The sequence below is a fragment of the Peromyscus maniculatus genome, chromosome 14, assembly GCF_049852395.1.
Source record: "Peromyscus maniculatus bairdii isolate BWxNUB_F1_BW_parent chromosome 14, HU_Pman_BW_mat_3.1, whole genome shotgun sequence".
In the NCBI taxonomy this organism is placed as follows: Eukaryota; Metazoa; Chordata; class Mammalia; order Rodentia; family Cricetidae; genus Peromyscus; species Peromyscus maniculatus.
In genome coordinates this window covers 72,869,429-72,890,217 of record NC_134865.1, presented here as the reverse complement: position 1 = coordinate 72,890,217, position 20,789 = coordinate 72,869,429, and the positions used below count along the sequence as shown (strand labels likewise).

The window sequence follows — 20,789 nt, the reverse complement described above, 5'->3', positions numbered from 1 at the left end:
TCAGTTTGTGTCTTCTTTACTGCCTCTATTTCAATTTTCAAGTCTTGAACTGTTTCCTTTACCTGTTTGATAGCTCTTTCTTGGTTTTCTTGACTTTCTTTAAGGGATTTGTTGATTTCTTCCAATTTTTTGTTTGTCTTTTCCTTAATTTCTTTAAGGGAATTTTAAATTTCCTCTTTAAAGGCCTCTATCATCTTCATAAAGTCTGCTTCTTCTGTGTTGGTATGTTTAGGTCTTGCTATGATAGAACCGCTAGTTTCTGGTGGTGCCATTTTGCTTGCTCTTTGTTTTGAACATTTTCTTGCACTGGCATCTACCCATCTCTTCAAACAACCAGTGCAAATGGCATCTGTGTCTTAGGAAACTGCTCTTGGTCCAATTGGCACTGGTGGGTTTTGTGTCTCAGGTACCTACTGAAGTCTCAGGGAGGTGAGTGGGTTTGGGGGACAGAGTGGGACTTGTAGATTGAAGGGTTCAATGGGGGGTAGTGGTGGGAAGGCCTGCCCATAGGAGTCTTGCCTGCTGCCTGCAACTGTAGCTATATTCTTAAGCCTGCATCTGTGCAGCAGTGGCAGCAGCAGTGGCTGGGAAAAGCCTCTCTCTACCATATAGCCTGTGGGAAAGACTGCAGAAGCCTGCCATGATGGTCATCCCATGACAGCTGTTGGGAAACACTTGTCTACACTGCTACTGGCATGAGACTGTGAGGCTAGAAAGCCCAGTGTGGCTCTGTTTCTGTGTGTTCAGAATTTTTTTAAAGCTTTTTCAGGTCTAGGTGAATCAATGCCTGATGGTGGGTGCCAAATGTAACCAGAAGCCTTATTATGTCATGCATGGCTCTGAAGCAGCTTATAAAAGAAAACTGCTGAGGCCAGGTATATGTTACAGGTGTCCCTGAATAAAGGACTAGAGAGGTTATTTCATGAAGCTATGAAGTTGAAGCCTGGATTGCCTTGGAGACCCCAAGATGTTAGAAATGCCAGAGCCATTGGATACCTGCTGAAGAAAGCTGCTAACAGGGATGAGAACCAGCCCAAGAGAAAGAAGTGTGTTGCAGTCAACAAAGATGAAAGAAGTTGGAGATCTGAAGAGCATTTTGGCATCAGACATGGAGACACAAGGTGTGGAGTTTGCCAGCTAGTTCTCAGTCTTGCTTTGGTCCAGTATTTCCTCACTGCCCTATGTTTTGGAACTGTCATGTAGATCCTGTGCCATTATATATTGGAAGAATGTGATCTAGTTTTTCATTTTGATTTTACAGGGAGATTACAGTTAAGAGATTGCCATCAGTCTGAGAAGAGACTTTGGACTTTAAAACAAGCATGAGACTGTTACAGATAACTATGGGGACTTTCAAAGTTGGACTGAATGCATTTTTGCATTATGATAAATCTACAAGCCTTTTGGGTCCAGGGAGTAGATTGTGGTGGTTTAAAAAAAAATGGCCCCCAAAGAGAGTGGCACTATTAGGAGGTATGGCTTTGTGGAGTAGGTGTGGCCTTATTGGAGGAAGTGTGTCACTGTGGAGGCAGACCTTGAGATCTCATATATGCTTGAGCCATGTTCAATAAGACAGTCCATTTCCTGTTGCCTGCATATCTGCATGTAGCAGCTCCTTCTCCAGAAGCATGTCTGCCTGCATGCCACCATGCTCCTCACTGTAATAATAATGGGCTAAAGCTCTGAAACTGTAAGTTGCCACCTCAATTAAATGTTTCCTTTATAAGAGTTGCCATGGTCATGGTGTCTCTTCACAGCAATAGAAACACCAACTAATACAACATGTATATACCCACATTCTAGACTTTAAATTATAAGTAAAGTTTACATAACTTAAATAAATATATGATATATATATATATATATAACTTTTTAAAACATCCCTTTTTAGAAGTAATGTCAGTATTTAAAGTAAAAGTGAAATGAAACAAAATACTAGGCTGTTTTGGCTAAGGCAGGGTGGACTAAAGGGACCTCTCCTTCCTGCAGTGCTGTCCAATCTGACCGCTGAGTGCTACAAAGACACGAGCAGAAGCTGCCTCTCTCTGTATAGCCTAGTCAGTTTACAAAGATCAATGGCAGGACTATTCCCTCTTTTTGTGGGTCCATATGCCAATATTATAACAATAAAACTAAGTATAAAGTTAAAAAGTAACCATTCTTCTTTTAAAAAAACTAGTAAGATAAGCACTCTATGCCATAAAAAAATCACACCATTTTTAACTTCAAGATCTTAAATTTGACTCATAGAAAAAGTTGCTAGTTTTTTTTAAGTGCCTCAGTTTTAAAGACTTGTTTTTTTTTTGTATAAATTTTATCCGAAATATAGAAAAGTTGATATTGTGGGTGGAAATACTATTCTATAAATCACACTTTTACATTGTTATTATTATCATTACTATTATTTTGGTTTTATGAGACAGAGTCTCTATATATAGCCCTGCCTGTCCTGGAACTAACTTTGTAGACCAATCTGGCCTTGAGCTCTTCTTTAAATAGATCATGACTAAATATCTAAATTCAATAAATAGACTCGAATTATTTGAAATCCTATCAATATTTCATATCTGTAAAGACTCAATCTTGCTTCTTTTCTAATATATCCTTCGACTCTGCAATAGCGGTCCTTCACTGCTTGACAGTTTTTTTCCCTCTTCTATGTGTTCCTAGTCTTTCATTGAGCCTTTAGACAGATACTTCATATCACTCTCCTATCATCCTTCCCCTCTCTATTAGCTGTACACATTCCCTAGCACATGATGCTGATGATACCCAGTGGCAAGCCAAAGAGAATGCAGCCCATAAATGGACAAATCTTGAATACAGATGCAATTGAATATTTGGCACCAAATACTATTATTTTCAATCTCTGCAAAATGCTATCCCTTCCTTGGACTGGTGTTGTACTGTCCAAAATGCTCTTAATGAACTGGACCCTATCACTGGCTTCCTTACCATGCCTATGTTGAAAAAAGTATTGTTGGTTTGAAGTGTTCAGTACAACTGCAGTTGGGATTGTCTTGTCAGTTCAACCTAGAGCAAGGTGATATTTAGTCATTTCCACCCATATAACCAAACTAAAAATCTCTATGGAAGTGTTCTCTGTTATCTCTAACATCTTCCTGAATAACTGAATTTAGTATGGTATATTTGAGAGATGTCTTTTTCTTATCAATTACTACAATGACCACAAGCTTTCCCAAGTCTCCAAGATCATACAGGAGGAAGCCATCCATAGTTAGGTAGTTCTGGAATCAAGTAAAATCCCCGCTGATAGATGGGGTCCATCTTCATACTCATTGTATACAGGGTAAAAAAATCACAGCAGCCATCTATTTTAGTGCCACAAACTCAGGAGCTTCTGAGACAGAAATATGCAAACACAATTAATTCCCAAACAACATCTATGTATTTCTCTTTCAAACGTGATTCTCCCACCAATATACACCAAAAACATATGATGTGTCTTTGATACAAGGACAAACATTTGCTGATGTGGAAGTGACCGAATCAGTATCCCACTCTGTGAGCAAACTCAATAATATATCATCTTTACTCCATGGTCCTTTGTAATTTTATATCAAGTCTCGATTTAATAGCTTATTGTTGGATAACTCCAAAATCCAAACTCTGAAGCAATGTATCAACAAGCTGCATGCTATCTTTCCAATTTTCTTTAAATGATTTATGTAGAACTGTACTGGCTGGTTTTGTAAGGCATTTTCCCAAGTAGTGATCAATGGGGGAGGGCCAAACCCATGGTGGATGGGTGGGGTCATATCTGGACTGGTGGTCCTGGGTCCTCTAAGAAGGTGGGCTGAGCAAGCCAAGGAAAGCAAGCCAGTAAGCAGCTCTCCTCCATGCCCTCTGCATCAGCTTCTCCCTCAAGGATCCTGCCCTGTTTGAGTTCCTATCCTGACTTCTTTCAGTGGTAAGAAGTGATATAGGCCTGTAAGATAAATAAATCCTTTCCTCCCCAACGTGTTCATGGTGTTTCATAGCAGCAATAACCACCCTAACTAAGACAGGAACTTCTACAAATCCTTTACCCACACCCAGGTCAAGGAAAATAACTACAGTGCAAAGGCCTGCCCAGCTCCTCCAACCCACAGCACTCTTGACTGGGTACAGCATAGACTGAGTATGAAGAAAAAGACAGAAACACCTGTGCCAGGCACCTGCCTGCCAGGAAATAGGAAATGGAAATTGTTTTATAAGAGATAGATAGATAGATAGATAGATAGATAGATGATAGATTATAGATAGATACATAGATACATAGATATATAGAGACAGAAATAGATATAATTTGTTTTGTTTTGAAGTTCTAGGTGAAAAGTAAACCCTTCAAATGTTGCTTCATTTTCTTCCAGAATTCTGTACTGCTAATTTATGGAAGTATGTCTTTTCCCTTCCTAGGATATTTTCCCTGAAAGCTTAAAGGAATACTTACCCTTACTCTGACATCTCATATGAAATAGCAAGGTATGAACATCTTTTTACTATGGAGATCTTTTCAGACTATGTAGTTGTGTGGTTTGGGGTTTGGGTTTTTTCGGTTTTTTTGTTTTTGGTTTGTTTGTTTATTTGTTTGCTTGTTTTTGGCAAGCCTACAGGAAAAGGACAGAATTTGATTGTCAATCCAACTTTCTTAATTCAGGAGTGGCTTGAAGTTCAGTGTTTAAGTAGATGGAATATTTGATCATGGAGGTGGTACATTTTCAAGTTTGTTGTTCTTTATATTTTTTAAAAGACCTTTACTTACCACTATTTGATTTCTTTACTTTATCTTCACCTCAAATATCTGAGAATCTCTTCTCCTTCAAGAGCAGCTAACTTTTCTTTGTAATGATGCCTTCTTAAACTTCACAAATATTTTCAAGGCTGAATGTTCAGCTCTTCTAGGTTTCAGCTTTGCTTGGACTATCCCCTCTTAGCCAGAAATCTACTTGAGGAACTTCTATGTGTCTCATCACTTTGGGACTCCAGCTGCCTTGGTAGCATGCTGTCCTTAGCTATGGCCATTGTTTTGTGTGGACACTGGAGCTGGTACTTCAGTTTTAGATGCTTATATTCCAGCTTTTGTGTAAGTTGAACATGTTAGTAATTTTTGCCTCTTGGTTGTTACAGATTATTTTATTGTCTTTATGGCTTTTTTAGAACATATGAAGAAATTCCATTATAGGTAGCTACCATTTATCTCCTATAGAGTTTTATATGTTTATTAAAGATTTTATTTTAAAGCCAAGTGTTGGTGGCACATGCCTTTAATGCCAGCACTCAGGAGCCAGAGGCAGGAGGATCTCTGTGAGTTCAAAGGCAGCATGGTCTAACGAGTGAGTTCTAGAACAGCGAGGGCTACACACAGAAACAATGTTGAAAAAAATATTAGGAGAATGTATGTCTCTGTGTGACGATATGCATTTGTGAGTACGGATGACTGCATGGTCCAGAAGAGGGTGTCAATCCCCTAGAGCTAGAGTTACAGATGATTTTGAGCAGTCTGAGGTGGGTGCTGGGAACCAGACTTAGTTCTTCTAGAAAAGAAACAAGTATTCTGAACCACTGAACCATTTGTACATCCCTTTTGTGTTTAATGAAGAAAAAAGATTGGCCTAGCTGAACTAGATTCCATAAAACATTGGAGCCCCAAATTAAGATTTCCTCAGTAACCCCATGCTGGCCGAGGGTGTGGGGGGGTATGTGGGTGTGGGTGTGGGTGTTACAAAGCTCTGGAGCAAAGGAGGACTTTGCCTCATGGGAAGAGATAGACTTACCACAATTTTAAAAGCTTATCCAGTTAAATTAATATATGCACACTTTCTGGCATTTGTTTCATCAAGTGTATGGGATTCTGACAGTGGTGCAGGAAAAACAGACATTAGGAGTCTTCCACCCTGAAGTTAGACTAAGTTGTAAATAATACATTTTCCTTTACTAACCTTTGTTTCCTAATTTCTTTTGAACTACAAGGAAATTAAGGTGGTAGACTTATGGACCTATAACCAAAATTATGGCTACCACCTACTGAAGGAAAGGAATGAAGTATTTCTTTTGTCTTTCCTTAAACACAGTACCTCTGGGTGACCAAATTCATAGTGGATGAAGCAAATTTTATCTCCATAGAAATATTTGTACTCAGAGGTCAAGCATGGTGGCACATTCCTGTAATCCCAGCACACAAGAGGCTGACACAGGAGGATAGCATGGCATGTTTGAGGTGAGCCTAGACTGTAGGAAGATCCTATGTGTGTGTGTGTGTGTGTGTGTGTGTGTGTGTGTGTGTGTGTGTGTGAGAGAGAGAGAGAGAGAGAGAGAGAGAGAGAGAAAGAGAGAGAGAGAGAAATTAAGAAAGAAAGAGCAGTGAAAAAATATTATAAAATATCACTGTGCTATAACCACTGATGAGTTCAATCCATCTAGCCAATAAGTAACTGCTACATCAGGGAATGAAAGAAGAAAGCTGCTTGACATCATATGCTTACTAACAGAGTCATCCCACACACAGGAAGGAAGAGAGGGAGGGAGGGAGGGAGGGAGGGAGGGAGGGAGGGAGGGAGGGAGGGAGGGAGGGAAGGAAGAAATTGCATTGGTTTCTCTATAGATTATATGTCTTAATACTTGGGTCCCCAGTTGGTGGAACTGTTTGGGAAGTATTTGGAGCTATAGTCTTGTTGGAGGAGGTGTGTCAATGGGGGGTGGGCTTTGAGGTTTCAAAAGCCCATACAATTCCCAATTATCTCTCTCTGTCTGGTACTTGTGGATAAGATGTAAGCCCTAATTTATTGCTCAACACTATGCCTGCCTGCTTGTTGCTACACTTCCTGCCATGAGGGTCATGGATCATGAGTCTCAAATTAAATGCTTTCTTTTATAAGTTGCCTTGGTCATGGTATCTTATCACAGCAATAAAAAAGTAATAAGACAACCATCAACCTTCTAAATCTCCAACAATTTACTGGATAAATGTGGTAGCCTTATGGTATAAAAATATATTGTTATTATAAAATCATCAGCATCAAAACTGTACAATCATCAAAATCTAGACTATGAAAACAGAGATAATTCTTCTTCAACTAGCCAGGTACAAGGGAAAATCGAGACAATGATTGGAGGGAAAAAAATGATCTGCTTACAGATTTAAATTCTTGAAAAGTACAGACACATGACGCCTTTCAGTGTCACACTCAATAATGGGCGGTATGGATGACAGTGTTCTATAAGACTATAATGGGACTAAAAGATTCTTGTAGGCTACTTATATTATAGTTGATTTAATATTATAACACCATATATTACCAATGTTGGTGATGGTGATGGTGTAGCCAAACCCTCCATGCTATCAGTCATATAAAGTACAGCACCTGCACTTATGGATAGAATGTAATACTTAATGGTGACAATAGATGATTACATGACTGGTTTGTGTATTTACTATATTATAACTATTTATTATTCTATTAGTGTGTACTCCTACTTATAAATGAAAGTTATTTGTGTAATACTAGGCTGCAATATGCTCACAGAAGTCTAATTTAGCTTGTGTTTATGCTGTTTCTTGATTACATCAAGAGGCCACACAAAACGATTGATTGTCTTCTACAATGTAAGTTTGTGTAAGTACTCTATGTTTTTTGCTCAAGGATGAAGTTGCCTAAGGACACATTTTTAGGATGCACCACTACATGAAGTGACACATGACTATAACTACACATCAACCAGGGGCAAAGTATAGATTTTATTAGATCTTGATTCCTACAACCACTGAGGAAACATAAGCAGACACTGAGTAGATATACAGGGATCATTATTATTTGTAGGCAAGACATGATACAGTTTTGTTTCATTGTTAGAAAAAGACTTCTCCTCTTAGCACTGAACAATGGGGTGGGTGTTGGGAAATAATTCATTCAAAAGAGTGCTTGTCAGACAAGCACAAGGACCTGAGTTCTAGTCTCCAGGACCATTATAAAAAGTCACTGGGAAGGCAGCAACAGGCAGATTTCTAGATCCTATTGGCCACTCACTCTAGTTAATCTGTGAGCTCTGGGTTCAGTGAGAGACCATGCCTGGGAAAAATATTTACCATCTTTTATTGCAAGAAACAACCTACAACAAAAGGAGTCTCCAGTGTCTGGGAAAAGACTATTACTACTAAATAATAACACTTGTGTACTACTAATGATAATACTTTGTTGTGTTCTGCACTTTCTTTCAGATAGAGGACTAACTTCTTTCATTCAAGGTCACCAGAGAAGAAGAAAAGAATATTTCTTACACAGGCTTTCCCAGGAATACATTAAACTGTGACCAGTTTACTTCTGTGATAGGTATACAAAACTGAGGCCATGTGAAGCCTCTTTTGAAAAACAGCATGGTTATAAAATGGAATTAACTAGCATCATTACAACATTACTTGCTAGCTTTACATTCATTTGTGACTGTTTGGTACTGGGGAAGTCGTTCAGATTCATTCTGGCAACCTGAGTCTGACACCCAACAAAGAGCATCCACACAGCAGTGAATATGGGAGAAAATTAGAAAATTCTGTGCACACACAGCTCTTTGTAACCTTTGCACCCTGTGAGTTTACTTGTTTATCTTGCAGTAAGATCAGTTTTCAGTCATACCTTTTAAGTCCTATTTATTTTTCAAGACTAGTGTGAAGCTCTTTATGACAGGTTGCCTTGAGTGTCAATGTACAGAGACAGGATGACCTTTTGACTGTTATGTTTTCACTTATGTACTCAAATAAGCATCTGAACACTCTAAAATGGATATTATATTAAAGATGATAGGTTTGGAAAACTACTACTTCTCATAGATTTTCGAAGAAAATCTGCTATACTCTTGATGGAGGCAGTTAGTTGGAAATTCCAACTGCCTATCCTTTAGATTTTTCTTAGCAGGCTTCTGTACTTAGTAGCAGCTGATTGGCTGTTACCAAAGTTAAGTGGACTGTTAAGGGAGTCAACTGTAAAAATCAGCTAAGGCAGTCAACTGTGAAAACTCAGCTCTTGATAGTTGGATCTTTAATCTATACAGAAGAAACAAGGCTAAAATGTAAACAACAAAACAAAAGACAACAAGGGAGACATACAAGTAAAGGTAAATATAGTAATGAATACTAAAATAAGCTTCCTGCAATAATATTAATTGATGTAATCACTTTTCTGTGACAGTCAAATAGCTACAAATGAGACAAATGGGGAGGAGATAGGCTTGTTCTTTGGTTGAATTCACAATGTTTGTTGTCACAGAAGAGAAACACCTCAAACACACTGTCTCAGACAGTTTTGTAAATTCAGTTCTTGATACTGTCTCTGCAGTCTACAGTGTAGACTCTACACAGAAGAAACAGGAGTGAAACATAAAAAGAAAAGGCAACTAGGGAGGAATTAGAGGTAATTATAATAATGAATATTAAAATAAGCTCCCTGCTATAATCTTAATTTAGTGTAATCACTTTTCTATGACAATGGAATAGTTACAGATGAACTGGATGGGGAGAAGGTAGGATCCATCTTTGATACAATTAGCAGTGTTTGGTGCCAGAGAAGAGGGAAATTCCAAATGTCTGGTTTGTCATAGACAGGTATGTAAAGCTCATAATAATTAAAGGTATGGGTAACTAGAGTACTAACTGTTGTCAGTTTAACTGTTAATGAAAAAAAAGTAAAAGGCATTCCCATTTACTGTTCTGTAGATTCCAAGTTTGACTCTGACTAGTAAAAAAGATAGTCTAATTGTCTGATAAGATGAGACATCTGAATTTAATAAATGGAAATTTATGTAACTGAAGAAAGAAGTTGTAGAGGTAATCAAATATTCAGTATTACTATTAATACTGAAAAATATGAACTTAGAGAAACAACTAACTGAAAAAAATTTCAATTGTTCAAGATTCACTCAAACTAAAATCTCTCTATATATGAGGTGCCAGTTGAAAAAGGGGAATATCTACTTAGGAAAAAATGGTTATATTGAAGGAAAAATGAGATAAAGATATGTATCACCAGTTTAATGATAGTTCAAATATAATTATTCCTGATGCACTTGAATTTTTTATTTTGTGGTACCTTCATGTGTTGAATGAATGTGTTGAGTCCAAAGATCTTGTTTCTAAGCTAATCTGTCACTAGGTAGTAATGATCTTGAAACATGCTTTTATTAGTTATTTTTTTATTACTGTGATAAAATGCCATTGCCAAAGCAACTTACAGAAGAAAGAGTGTATTTGGGCTTCTACTTCCAGAGGCTTAGACACTATGATGGCAGAGCAAAAGCATAGGGCAAGAGCAGGAAGCTGAGGGCTCACATCTTGACCTGCAAGTATAAAAGAGAAAGATTGAATTCTCAAAGCCTGACTTGAGTGACATACGTCCTCCAACATAAACCTCTTAAACAGTGCCATCAATTGAGGACCAAGTGTTCAAATGTCTGAGACTATAAGGGGCAAATCATTCAAACCACCATGGATCCTAAAGTGTATTCTGTCACTAAACTAAAAGAGTAAGTAAATAATGTTGAATCCTGAAAAAAGGGGTATGCAGTTAGTAACAGAGCTATAGGGAACCACTTCTGCTGTGTCTCCCTTGAATTAACTCTCTCAAACCTGTTTCTTCCCTGAGTGTTTAAAATCTTTCACAGAAGGTTCTTGGTTTTTGGTCAAAGATAAACCATACCCTAATTCTATAAAATTAAAATAACAATTTTATGCCTACTTAATAAAAGGAATTAGAGAAATATTGAGGATAACAATAATATAGGTCAAGCAAACTGGAGACTTAGAGTACAATGCATTTCTATTAAATGAATGAGAAAACCTTATGGGATATAATGGTGTTATATCATTTAATTTGAATGTTTATGTAAATAATACAAGATTTTGATAAGAGCATTGTTTTCTAAATTAAACAATGACCATATCTCAACTTAACACTCAAATTATTCTTACAAAAAATATAATTGAGCAAGCACCATGCTGGTATACTTTATCATACTAGTTGTTTATTCTTCCCTGTGAAAACTTGTTTCTTAAGGTGACTGAAAACATGGCCTTTTTTTAATTGAAAAAAAATGTTTTCATACAAAATATGATCAGCGTTTCCCCTCCCCCATCTCCTCCTTAAACCTTCTCATCTCTCCACCCAACTCCATGCCTTTTTAGCCTCTCTCCCTTTAAAAATCAGACAAGTAAATGAAAGAGAAAAAAACACAAGAAACACACACACACAGATACACAAAACCATAAAACCCCAAAATTGGAAAACATAATATATAAGCCAAAGATAAGTAGGACCAAAAAAAATGCCTAAACAAAGCAATATGAGACCAAAAGTCCACAAAAATACCATTGAGTTTGTATTGTTTTGTGTTGGCCATCTACTACTAAGCATGGGACCTACCCTTAAGTTTGGTTAATATACTCAGCAAGACTCCATTGAAGGAAACTAATTTTTCCTTGCAAGCTGATGTCAATGGGTGATAGCTTTTTGGTTAGGGATGGGAGCCCATGTCCACTCCCCTCCTTCATACTGTGATCCTATCTGGCTTAAACCTGTCCAGGTCCTGGGCATGCTGCCATAATTTCTGTGAGTTCATATCCTGTGGATCTGTTCTGTTGTGCCTGGAAGATATTGCTTGGAGTGATCCATCTGCTCTAGCTCTTAAAATCTTCCCACCTCCTCATGTGCAGAGCTCCTTAAGCCCTAAGGGGAGTGTTTTGATGAAGATATCCCATTTAGGACTAAATATTCCAAAATCTCTCACTCTCAGTGCATTGTCTAATTGTGGGTCTCTGTGTTAGTTCCCATCTATTGCAAGAGAAAGTTTCTCTGATGATGATTGAGTGAAGCACTGATCTATAGGTATATCAGAATGTTGATAGGAGTCATTTTATTGCTATGTTCCTTTAGCAGAACAATATTATTTGGTTTTATGGTAGACCTATGACAGTCTCAGGCTCTTGACAAGCTGAACAGTGTTAGGGTTCCATCTCATGGAGTAGCCTTTACATCCAATCAGAAAAGTGATCATGCAGGCAGATCACCTTTGTAGATCACAGGGTTTGTAGCTGGATTCATGGTTACCTTTCTCTACTGTTAGTTTGATAAGTATCTTTTATTACCATGAACTCTAGAGAGTAGGGGTGAAGTCTCTAGTTAGGGATCAGCTCATCATCTCTGTATTCACTAAGATATGAAAGTGTTGTCTTCAACTTGACATTAGTTTCTGGAGAACAAATAATACATGTTTTTTTTTCAATTTTTCCAAGGTTGTTCTGATGGTGCATGCCTTTGATCCTGGCAAAGGAGGCAGAGGCAGGTGGAACTCTGTGGGTTGAAGAATAGACTGGTATCCATAGTAACCTGCAGGCAAGCACAGTGAGACCCTTTCTCTAAAATTAACCAAGTAAATAAAGAAAAAATAGACCTTCCTGACAGGACTTCTTTTATAAGAGACCTTATAAAAGTGGCAAATTCAAAATCCAATGGATATTTGAACATTCTGCCAATAAATATTCCTAAAGAAGCAAAGCAAATTTTGAAGGAGGGAGCATACTAATTAGTTGAGATGTTATCAGGAGCCCTCCAGAGTCTGAGATTTTAGTCTACTTGAAGGTGTCAATTCAGGCTTATACCTATTTCTTGGTTTCTGACAGTAGACATAAGATTGCTAGGGTTAGAGACAAAAGGCATCATTGCTCACAGAGAGAAGCATAGCCAGAGTATCAACGTGAAGCTCTTTCTAATTCCTTCACTCCCAAAGTCCAACACCATTTCCTAGGGTTCCATAACAAAGTACCATACACTGGGTAGATTAAGCAACAGAATGCTTTTTCACAATTCTGGAGGTCAGAAGCCTGAGGTCAAAGTGTTACCATGGTTGATTTCTACTGAGGGCCCTGAGAGAATGATCTAGTCTGGCCTCTCCCATGAGTTTATAGATGATTGTCTTGTCCCTGTCTTTGCTTTATCTTCTCTTTGTGTAACTCTGTGCCCAAGTTTACTCAACTTTTAAGGATACTAGACGTTTTCAGTTAAGAGCGTCTTTCAACGACCTCATTCTCTAAATAGGATCTCATTCTAGGGGTTAGGACTTCAATATGTGAGTTTTGTTATAAATGACTCAGTCAATAACAGATACTTACACAAGCCATGAAATGCATCACAGAGGAAGAACACTGACTTTAGGAGAGTCACCATGGAAACTGGCCTGCTGTTGCAACTCCCTCACATCTTTTGGCTGCAAACATAACCCTGAGAAAAGTCCTGAATCAAGAGCACCAGAGACTTGCATTCTTACTATACTCAGCAAGAATATGCAAGGAAAGTTTGGGACCATGTAGACTTAATCTAAATCTAGGTATTAAAAATACTGTCAAAATAGTAAAAGAAAAAAAAAGATTGTCAGTTTTATCATCCTTAGAGCATTTACTGATCTAGGCAGGTTCTGGATCTTATAATTAATCTAATATCATGAATATCACTTCTCCCACTGTTACCTATATTGAAGAAAATCCCAAGCCCCAACCTCTCTGTCTCTCAGGAAGACCATATTTTACATATTTTAAATACACAGTAGGAGATAAACTAGAATGTTGTCATGTTGCGTGTGTATTTCAGGGATTTGTTGGTTGGCCAATTGTTAATTGGGTGCTGGGGACTAAACCCAGGGCTGTGTGCTTGCTAGGCAAACACTCTACCTCCCTCTTTATCATCTGCTTTTGTCCCATGATAAAAAATATTATTCACTTGAAGGGGTGTTTTCTTCACCTCTGTGTAGTTGTTTTCATATCTAAAATGCAAAATAATATTTTCAGAGTAACTGAATAGAAATAACTTATATTTATTCCAACAGATGGAATCACCATTTATATATGTTATGATTTTACTTTTGAATGTGTTTGAATTTTCATCAGGAATTGTATATAATAAACGTAAGTATCAGACTCTCTCCTTTTCAGGAGTTCTTATTCATAACCTTTCCTCATTTACAGTTCTAATATTATCCATTTAATATTTTTTTCTTGACAGTATTTTCACATTGTTTTCATGTATTACCTATTTTCTGTGGCCTGGGTGTCTAGTAATGTCATTGTGAACCCATTATTACCAAGTTGTGTATTAAAACTTTTTTAAATAATACTTTGTCACTTCCAAGTCATAGAATGTTCATTAATAGCAGATGAATCATGGTAAATATTTTATTATTTGGACAGATATAAATTTTTTTCCTTGATGTATGAATTCTCAGTCTGTCAAAGTAAAAGTAAATTTTCCTAAAAAAATTATATGGATAGAATTAGTTCACAAAACTTTAAGAATAGAAAAAATTTGTTAAGGGAAAAAATGCACTTTCATCATGTACACATTTTTGAGAGCGTTCTGCATCCTAGAATGCATGCCAGAATACAGTGGTGTTTGATAAATGGATAGATAGAAGAATTAAGACTTTCTATTCACAAATGTGTTGCAGAATTTGATGAGATATGAATTGTTCCAGTTTTTAGTTCAAAACATTGTAGTAGGGGTTTTCTGACATATCTGTGGATATAAGCCAACATTGGAGAGTCATAGAAGGAGAGGTGTCAGAGAAAAGAGTGATTGTATCTGGCTGTGGAAAAGCAGGTTGTTAAGGCCAGCTTTATATAAAAGAAAACAATCTGTCTAGGTCTTTAAAGTGGGTAAAATTTGCATATGCACATATGAGAAAGTATATGTTTCAAAAGCAGTATCAGGACACATGATAAACAATAGTTTGGAAGTAGTAAATTGCAGAATATGTGAGGGAAGCAGTGCATAGTTCAATCTGATGTGAAAGAAGGGATACAATCAAACTATTCTGAAAGACTGTGAGCTGGTGCATTTGATAGAGGTGCTTGCACATGAGGCAAAGAAATACTGATTTCAAACTATAATCATCGGGAGGCTGTTTACACTGATATGCTTACATAGACAAATGTAATAATAACACTAAAAATATGTTGTACAAACAATATGCAGTATAAAATAAACTTATTCTTAGTTCTTACATAAATCTAATTAAGTAAGTGGAAGAGTAACATACAACAGCTATAGTTTGGATCAATATGGCAGAATAGGGTGAGAAATACTTTTATCCTATCCTGTTAGATTCTATGGCTGATGTTTGTGATCTAAGGAAAGACAGACAAACAGGAGAAAAAGCATGTAATTTCACTTGATTTCAATATTCTATGTGTTATTGAGATCTTTGTAGAAAGAAGTGAGATTCCAAGGAAGTGGTTAAACCCATGGATTAATGTACTATTCCATGAAAAGTAACAAGTTGGAGAGAGAGGACAAAAGAAGAAAAAGGGTTTGGGGATGATAAACAGAGGAAGTCTGTTAAGAAATATATAGGAGGGAAATGATGGAAGATAAACACTTTTAATACATTTGAAGAGACTCGGTATCAACTCTTTTGCTGTTGATTGGAAAAGTATGGTTTCTTTTAGCTTGAAATCATTTCAGTGGTAAAGTGGCTTATGTGCAGGGTAGCATGTTCTGATCTCTTCCAGCAGCAGTATGTGAACTAAATTGGTGATGGGAGTTTTGTTGCTTCTGGTTACATCTTCATTGTTATACCTGTGTAACTGTGAGCAGAACAATGAGTGCATATAATAAATGACACTAATCGTGAGTTTTCTAATTCTGGTCTAAAATTCGGGTCCTTCCAGGGATTTTTTTTAAACAATCCAATCCTTTTCCAAGTAGTGTAAGCATGGGTTTGAGTTCTAGCAGTTGCAACTACAGTCTCCAACTCAATGGGACAGTCCAAACACAGCTCTGTTCTATAATAGAGGGATTTTTAAAGACTTTATTATTTTAAGCTATTTTTCTATGACTGTCTATACCCATTTTCTTTTCTCTCTTCAGCCTCTAAGCACATTTTTAAACATATTGTACCTTTTTAGGTGTTTTGTGTGTCTGTGCCTGGCTTTACTAAACATCTACAATGTTCTCTGATCACATGAGATGAATCTTAAATAGCTATGTCTGCCATCAGTGTGGCTCACCTTAGTGCATGGTGCTGGTACATGGCACTGGAGGCCAACTCCAGCCTACAGGCAGTCTCTGTACACTGAGCCTATCCAAGAAACCTTGGTCACCAGGATGCCCTGCCAGGAAGGTACATATGACTCAATGTTTTGATTTTTTTTTTTTTAGTTTTCTCAGGCCTTATGTTGATACATGTGGCTGGCTGGATGTTTAACACCATATGTAGACAGATTTTTCTTTGACAAAAATGACACAGACTTACTATTGATTATGAAAGCTCACTCTTAGCTTAGATTTGTTCCTAACTAGTTTTTATAACTCACATTAAGCCATATCTTTTAATCTACATTCTTTTACATGACTTGGTTACCTTTACTCTGTACTGCCTATCCGGCTTTCTCTCCATCTGGTTGGAGACTCTACCTTTCTTCTTCCCAGAGATCTCTGTCCAGAAGTCCCAGCTATACCTGCTGCCTAGCTCTTAGCCATTTAGCTTTTTATTAAACTAATCACTGTGACACATCTTCATACAGTGTAAAGGAATATTCCATAACAAGGCTCCTACAATAATTCTTTCTCACAATGCCATGCTTTGTCCTGTCAGACTAATGAACCCAGTTCTTTTGCTAAGTAGGAGTCCAAGCCTGTGTTTCAAACTATAGGGTTACATGTTACATTTTCCACTGTACCCATTATAACCTCTTTAGTCCAAGATAAGATGAAGGGATCCTCCTTCCAACCTCTGTGGCTCTCTATGAGAGAAAAAAACTCCATCTCTAGCCTGGTGTGATGGTGTAAATCTGCAACTCCAGCCCTCAGTAGGTGAAGATAGGAAGATGGCACTTATTTTGAGTACATCCTGGGTAACATAGAAAGTTCAAGACAATCCAAGACAAAATTATGAAATCCTGTCTCAAAAGCACCAAAACTTTCTCTGCTCCAGTTTTTAATCATCTTATGCTTATAACAAGAGTGAGGAACTCGAGTGTTTGGTGAAGTCCATAGTTTTTGTCACCTTGCGCACTCTTGGCATCATGGTCTAGCATACCCTGCACTATATTTTAATGCTTTAGCCAACCCCTCCTTTTATGAATCCTAATAACATATCTTTAAGAAGAAAAAATGTGCACAGATTGGGTTTTCTCTAAACACAGTGAGTTCAAAATTACAATTCTGTTCTGTAGAGGATGGGAAGGTAATTTAGACAGAATCTCATGTAGCCTAGGATGGCTTCTGACTGTTGACCCTCCTGCCTCCATTTCTTGAGACCTAGAATTGCATATGTGCAACTCCGCGCCCAGGTTTAAATAAATAAATCTTTTCTTTTTTAAGACAGGGATCTTCTGTGTAGCCTTGCCTGTCCTGGAACTCACTTTGTAGACCATGCTGGCTTTGAACTCACAGAGACTGGCCTTCCTCTGCTTCTTAAGTACTGGGACTGAAGGTGTGCACCATCACTGCCCAGCTATTAATGTTTGTTCTTTAAAAAGTGATTTTATCACCCAACAGTGGTGGCACACACTTTCAATCACAGCACTTGACATATCACTGAGTTCAAGGCCAGCCTCGTTTACAAAGTGAGTTCCAGGACAGCAGAGGGTACACAGAGAAACTCTGTCTCAGGAATAATAAAAAAAAAATAAGGAAAAGAAACATGTTTTATCAGTTTGAAAAATGTGGTACTTTTCATGTAAGTCCTTGTATTTTGACCTGTTTGTTGTTGTTGTTTAGGTGAGAAGGAGAACCACTTTGTTTGTTCAAGTGAAGAGGTCCCCACAGACAATCAAATCAAGTTGTTTCTGTCCATGGACAGTTTGGTAAAGTCCACTAACTGTATGTATTATAGCCCTTTGGGTCCTTTTAAGGCCTGATACAAATGCAATGGCACTCAAGTGCTTTCTACTGTCCAGACAGGAAGGTGAGATTCTATGGAATTGTGTCTGTAGCTGGATAGGGAAGTATATTTCATTTAGCCATTGAGCATCCTGGGTAGCCATGCTCTGCGATGGTTGTTAATAAATGATGCCTACCTCCTTTTTCTAGACCAGCTGCAACCATCTTCAACTGATATGAAACCAATTAGTTCTTTTGAAGTTTGACAGAAGTAGCATGTCAGAGAAACATACCTCACATGACCTTAAGAAATAGTTCTTGTATAACAAGGACCATGTTGTGGTTGTCATTTTGTGTAAGCGATAGTATGACCTTTCCATTCAAGAGATGGGGCATTTTTAAGCAATCAAACAACAACATAAAATAAAACAGAATATTAAAATAGTCATGGGCTATGGCCATGTATAATGGCTCAGTGAGAGAGTGCTTACCTACTGTGCTCAAAGCCTTGAGTTACACACACACACACACACACACACACACACACACACACACACTTGAAAATCCATGTAGCAATTGCTAGCAAAAACAAATGTTAATTAAAAAAAACCCACAGATTATCTAAAAATCAATGACAAATACAATTGAAACACAGAATAACTTTCCAGGATGACACATAATTTATCCCTAAGTCCCCTATAACTTTGTCCCTAATTCTATTCAATATACAAAATATATACTTAATTTAGGTTTTGAAGTAACAGCGCATGAGAATCCTGTGCCCTTTTTGTTTGTGGTTTTGTACTATAGGAAAGGAAAGGTAGACTTACAAAGCTAGAACCAGATTGCTTAACACTTTGGTTTTAGTTTTTTATTTAAAAAATCATTTGTAGAATTATTTATTTTATTTTATTTGTATAGAAGCTTTGCCTGCATCTCCTCATGTGTACTACATAGGTGCACATATATACATGCATGCCTGATCCAGAAGAGTTCATTGAATCTGTTGGAGTTACAGAGTTGTCAGCCACAATGTGGGTTCTAGGTCCTGTGGAAGAGCAACAAGGCTCTTAACCACTGAGCCATCTCTAGTTTCCATTTTTAGTTTTACAATTAGTATTCTAGCCCATTTTTACATAGTCATAGTGAAGGACATGTCACCTTGGCATTGTTTTAAATCATTACTTAAATCTTTAAAGTGTTTGTGTGTACAATCAAAGTTCTCTGTGTTCATTATGAAACTTAATTTCATGCAGGGCCTTTTCTGAGGGAAATCTTTTGCTCTGATGACTCTATTAAAAATAGGACTTTCCAGACCAGATCAGTAAGATATCTAATAAGTAAAGGCAGTTGCCACCAAGCCTGATGGCCTGGGTTTGATTAATAGATCCCACATGGTAGACAGAACTGACGGCCACAAATTGTTCTCTGACCTCCACATGCATGCTGTGGCAGAGGTGCTCATACATGCATACGTACACACACACACACACACACACACACACACACACACACACACACGTAATTAAAATTTTAAATCAGATGTACTTCCCCAGCACCTGTGTTCCCATTCCCCCTTCACTGTTTTATTCTATGATTGATGCTGTATTTACTCTCTTGGTCTGTCTTTCCCTTTATCTATCTATAACTTCCCCCACTACTCCATCTAACCAGTTTGTCTGCCTGAAAATCCCCACTAGACTGTAAGTTCTTGAGTGACAGGGATTATGTCAGTTTATTCTCCTCCGTATCCCTACCACCTACTCTGCCCAACATATGGTAGATATTTTTAATGTTGTTGTCAAGGCCTCCCCCTTTATTTTCATTATTTAGGCAGGACAGGGTCTACCTGGAATAGAAAAGCCTGGAATTGGGTATTCTTCTACCTCGGCCTTCTGAGTAGTAGAATTATAGGTGTGTACCTCTGAGCCATTCCCCATTTCTAAAGGAGAGAACTTGAAATTTGGGAAGCTGCCAAAGTATTCTTTTCAATTAAGATTCACTTATTTCATTTTTTCTGCATGCATGTTTTCACTTCATGTATGTATGTGTATCATGTACATGCCTGGTGCTTTGAGAGGTCAGAAGAGGGTGTTTTGGTTCCCATTACTGTAGTGACAAACTGTTGTGGACTTCCATGTGTGTGCTGTGAACGGAACCCAAATTTTCTGCATGAGGAGCAAGTGCTTCTAACTGCCACACTATCTTGCCAGTCCCAGACAAAGTATTCTCAATTAGTAGGAGAGACAAGAGATAAATCTCAGTGTCTGCCTTAGGTTTTCAGTAAAATTCAGCATTCATGATGTGACATTGCCACATTCCTTTTTAAAATTTTTTATTAATGCATTTTTTATTGATTCTTTGGGAATTTCACATCATGCACCCCAAATCCACTTATTTCTCAGTTCCTCGGTATCTACCCTTCACCTTTGTAGTGTCTCCCCTCAAAGAAAAACTAAAAAAAGAAATAATAAGATAAAAATAGTAAATAAATAAAATAAAAATGCAAATAAGAATATTAATTAAAAAATAAACAGAAGGAAACAAACTCCACTTCATTCCTCCATCTTTCCCACCTCTCCATCAACTCTTCATTTGTCTTGGTGGCCTTGGTACCTGCTGTGTATCATGCCCTTTTATCCAAACAGCTTTACTTGCAAATGTTAATTGTGTAATGTGTTGTTGGTCAGGTTCAAGGCCTCTGGCTTCTGATACTCCATCAATACTGGACTCTCACTGAAACTCCTCTCAGATATCCTGCAATTATGATTCCATAGGACTAGTCCATTCCCATGCTCCAGGGGGATTATACATGGGGTAGATGTTGGAGAGTGTCCACTCAAAGCCATGGATGTGTGTCTGGGTGGTAGTCGGGTTATTCTGACTAGGCTGCTGGAACCACCCTCTGCAGCTTAGGAGTAGAGCTAGCTC

General features: G+C 37.7%; 1 protein-coding gene and 1 pseudogene across 7 annotated transcripts in view; one reads left to right on the top strand and one right to left on the bottom strand.

The window, feature by feature from the left end:
* Positions 1–2,698: 2,698 nt before the first annotated feature.
* Positions 2,699–3,634, bottom strand: LOC102917583 (protein disulfide-isomerase TMX3 pseudogene; annotated as a pseudogene).
* A 5,281-nt stretch (positions 3,635–8,915) lies between these two features.
* LOC143266738 (cation channel sperm-associated auxiliary subunit beta-like) overlaps positions 8,916–20,789 on the top strand; it is a 167,839-nt gene continuing 155,965 nt past the window's right edge. Inside the window, exons 1-3 of one of the 7 annotated variants that reach the window (XM_076551262.1) lie at positions 8,916–9,108; positions 13,864–13,942; positions 17,757–17,842. In XM_076551262.1, the coding sequence (XP_076407377.1) occupies positions 13,864–13,942; positions 17,757–17,842 (165 nt within the window). In that variant the 5' untranslated portion in view covers positions 8,916–9,108. Of the gene's footprint in view, positions 9,109–9,757; positions 9,818–13,863; positions 13,943–17,756; positions 17,944–20,789 lie in introns of those variants that run through there. The other 6 variants (XM_076551264.1, XM_076551267.1, XM_076551263.1 and 3 more) reach the window with 6 other exon arrangements.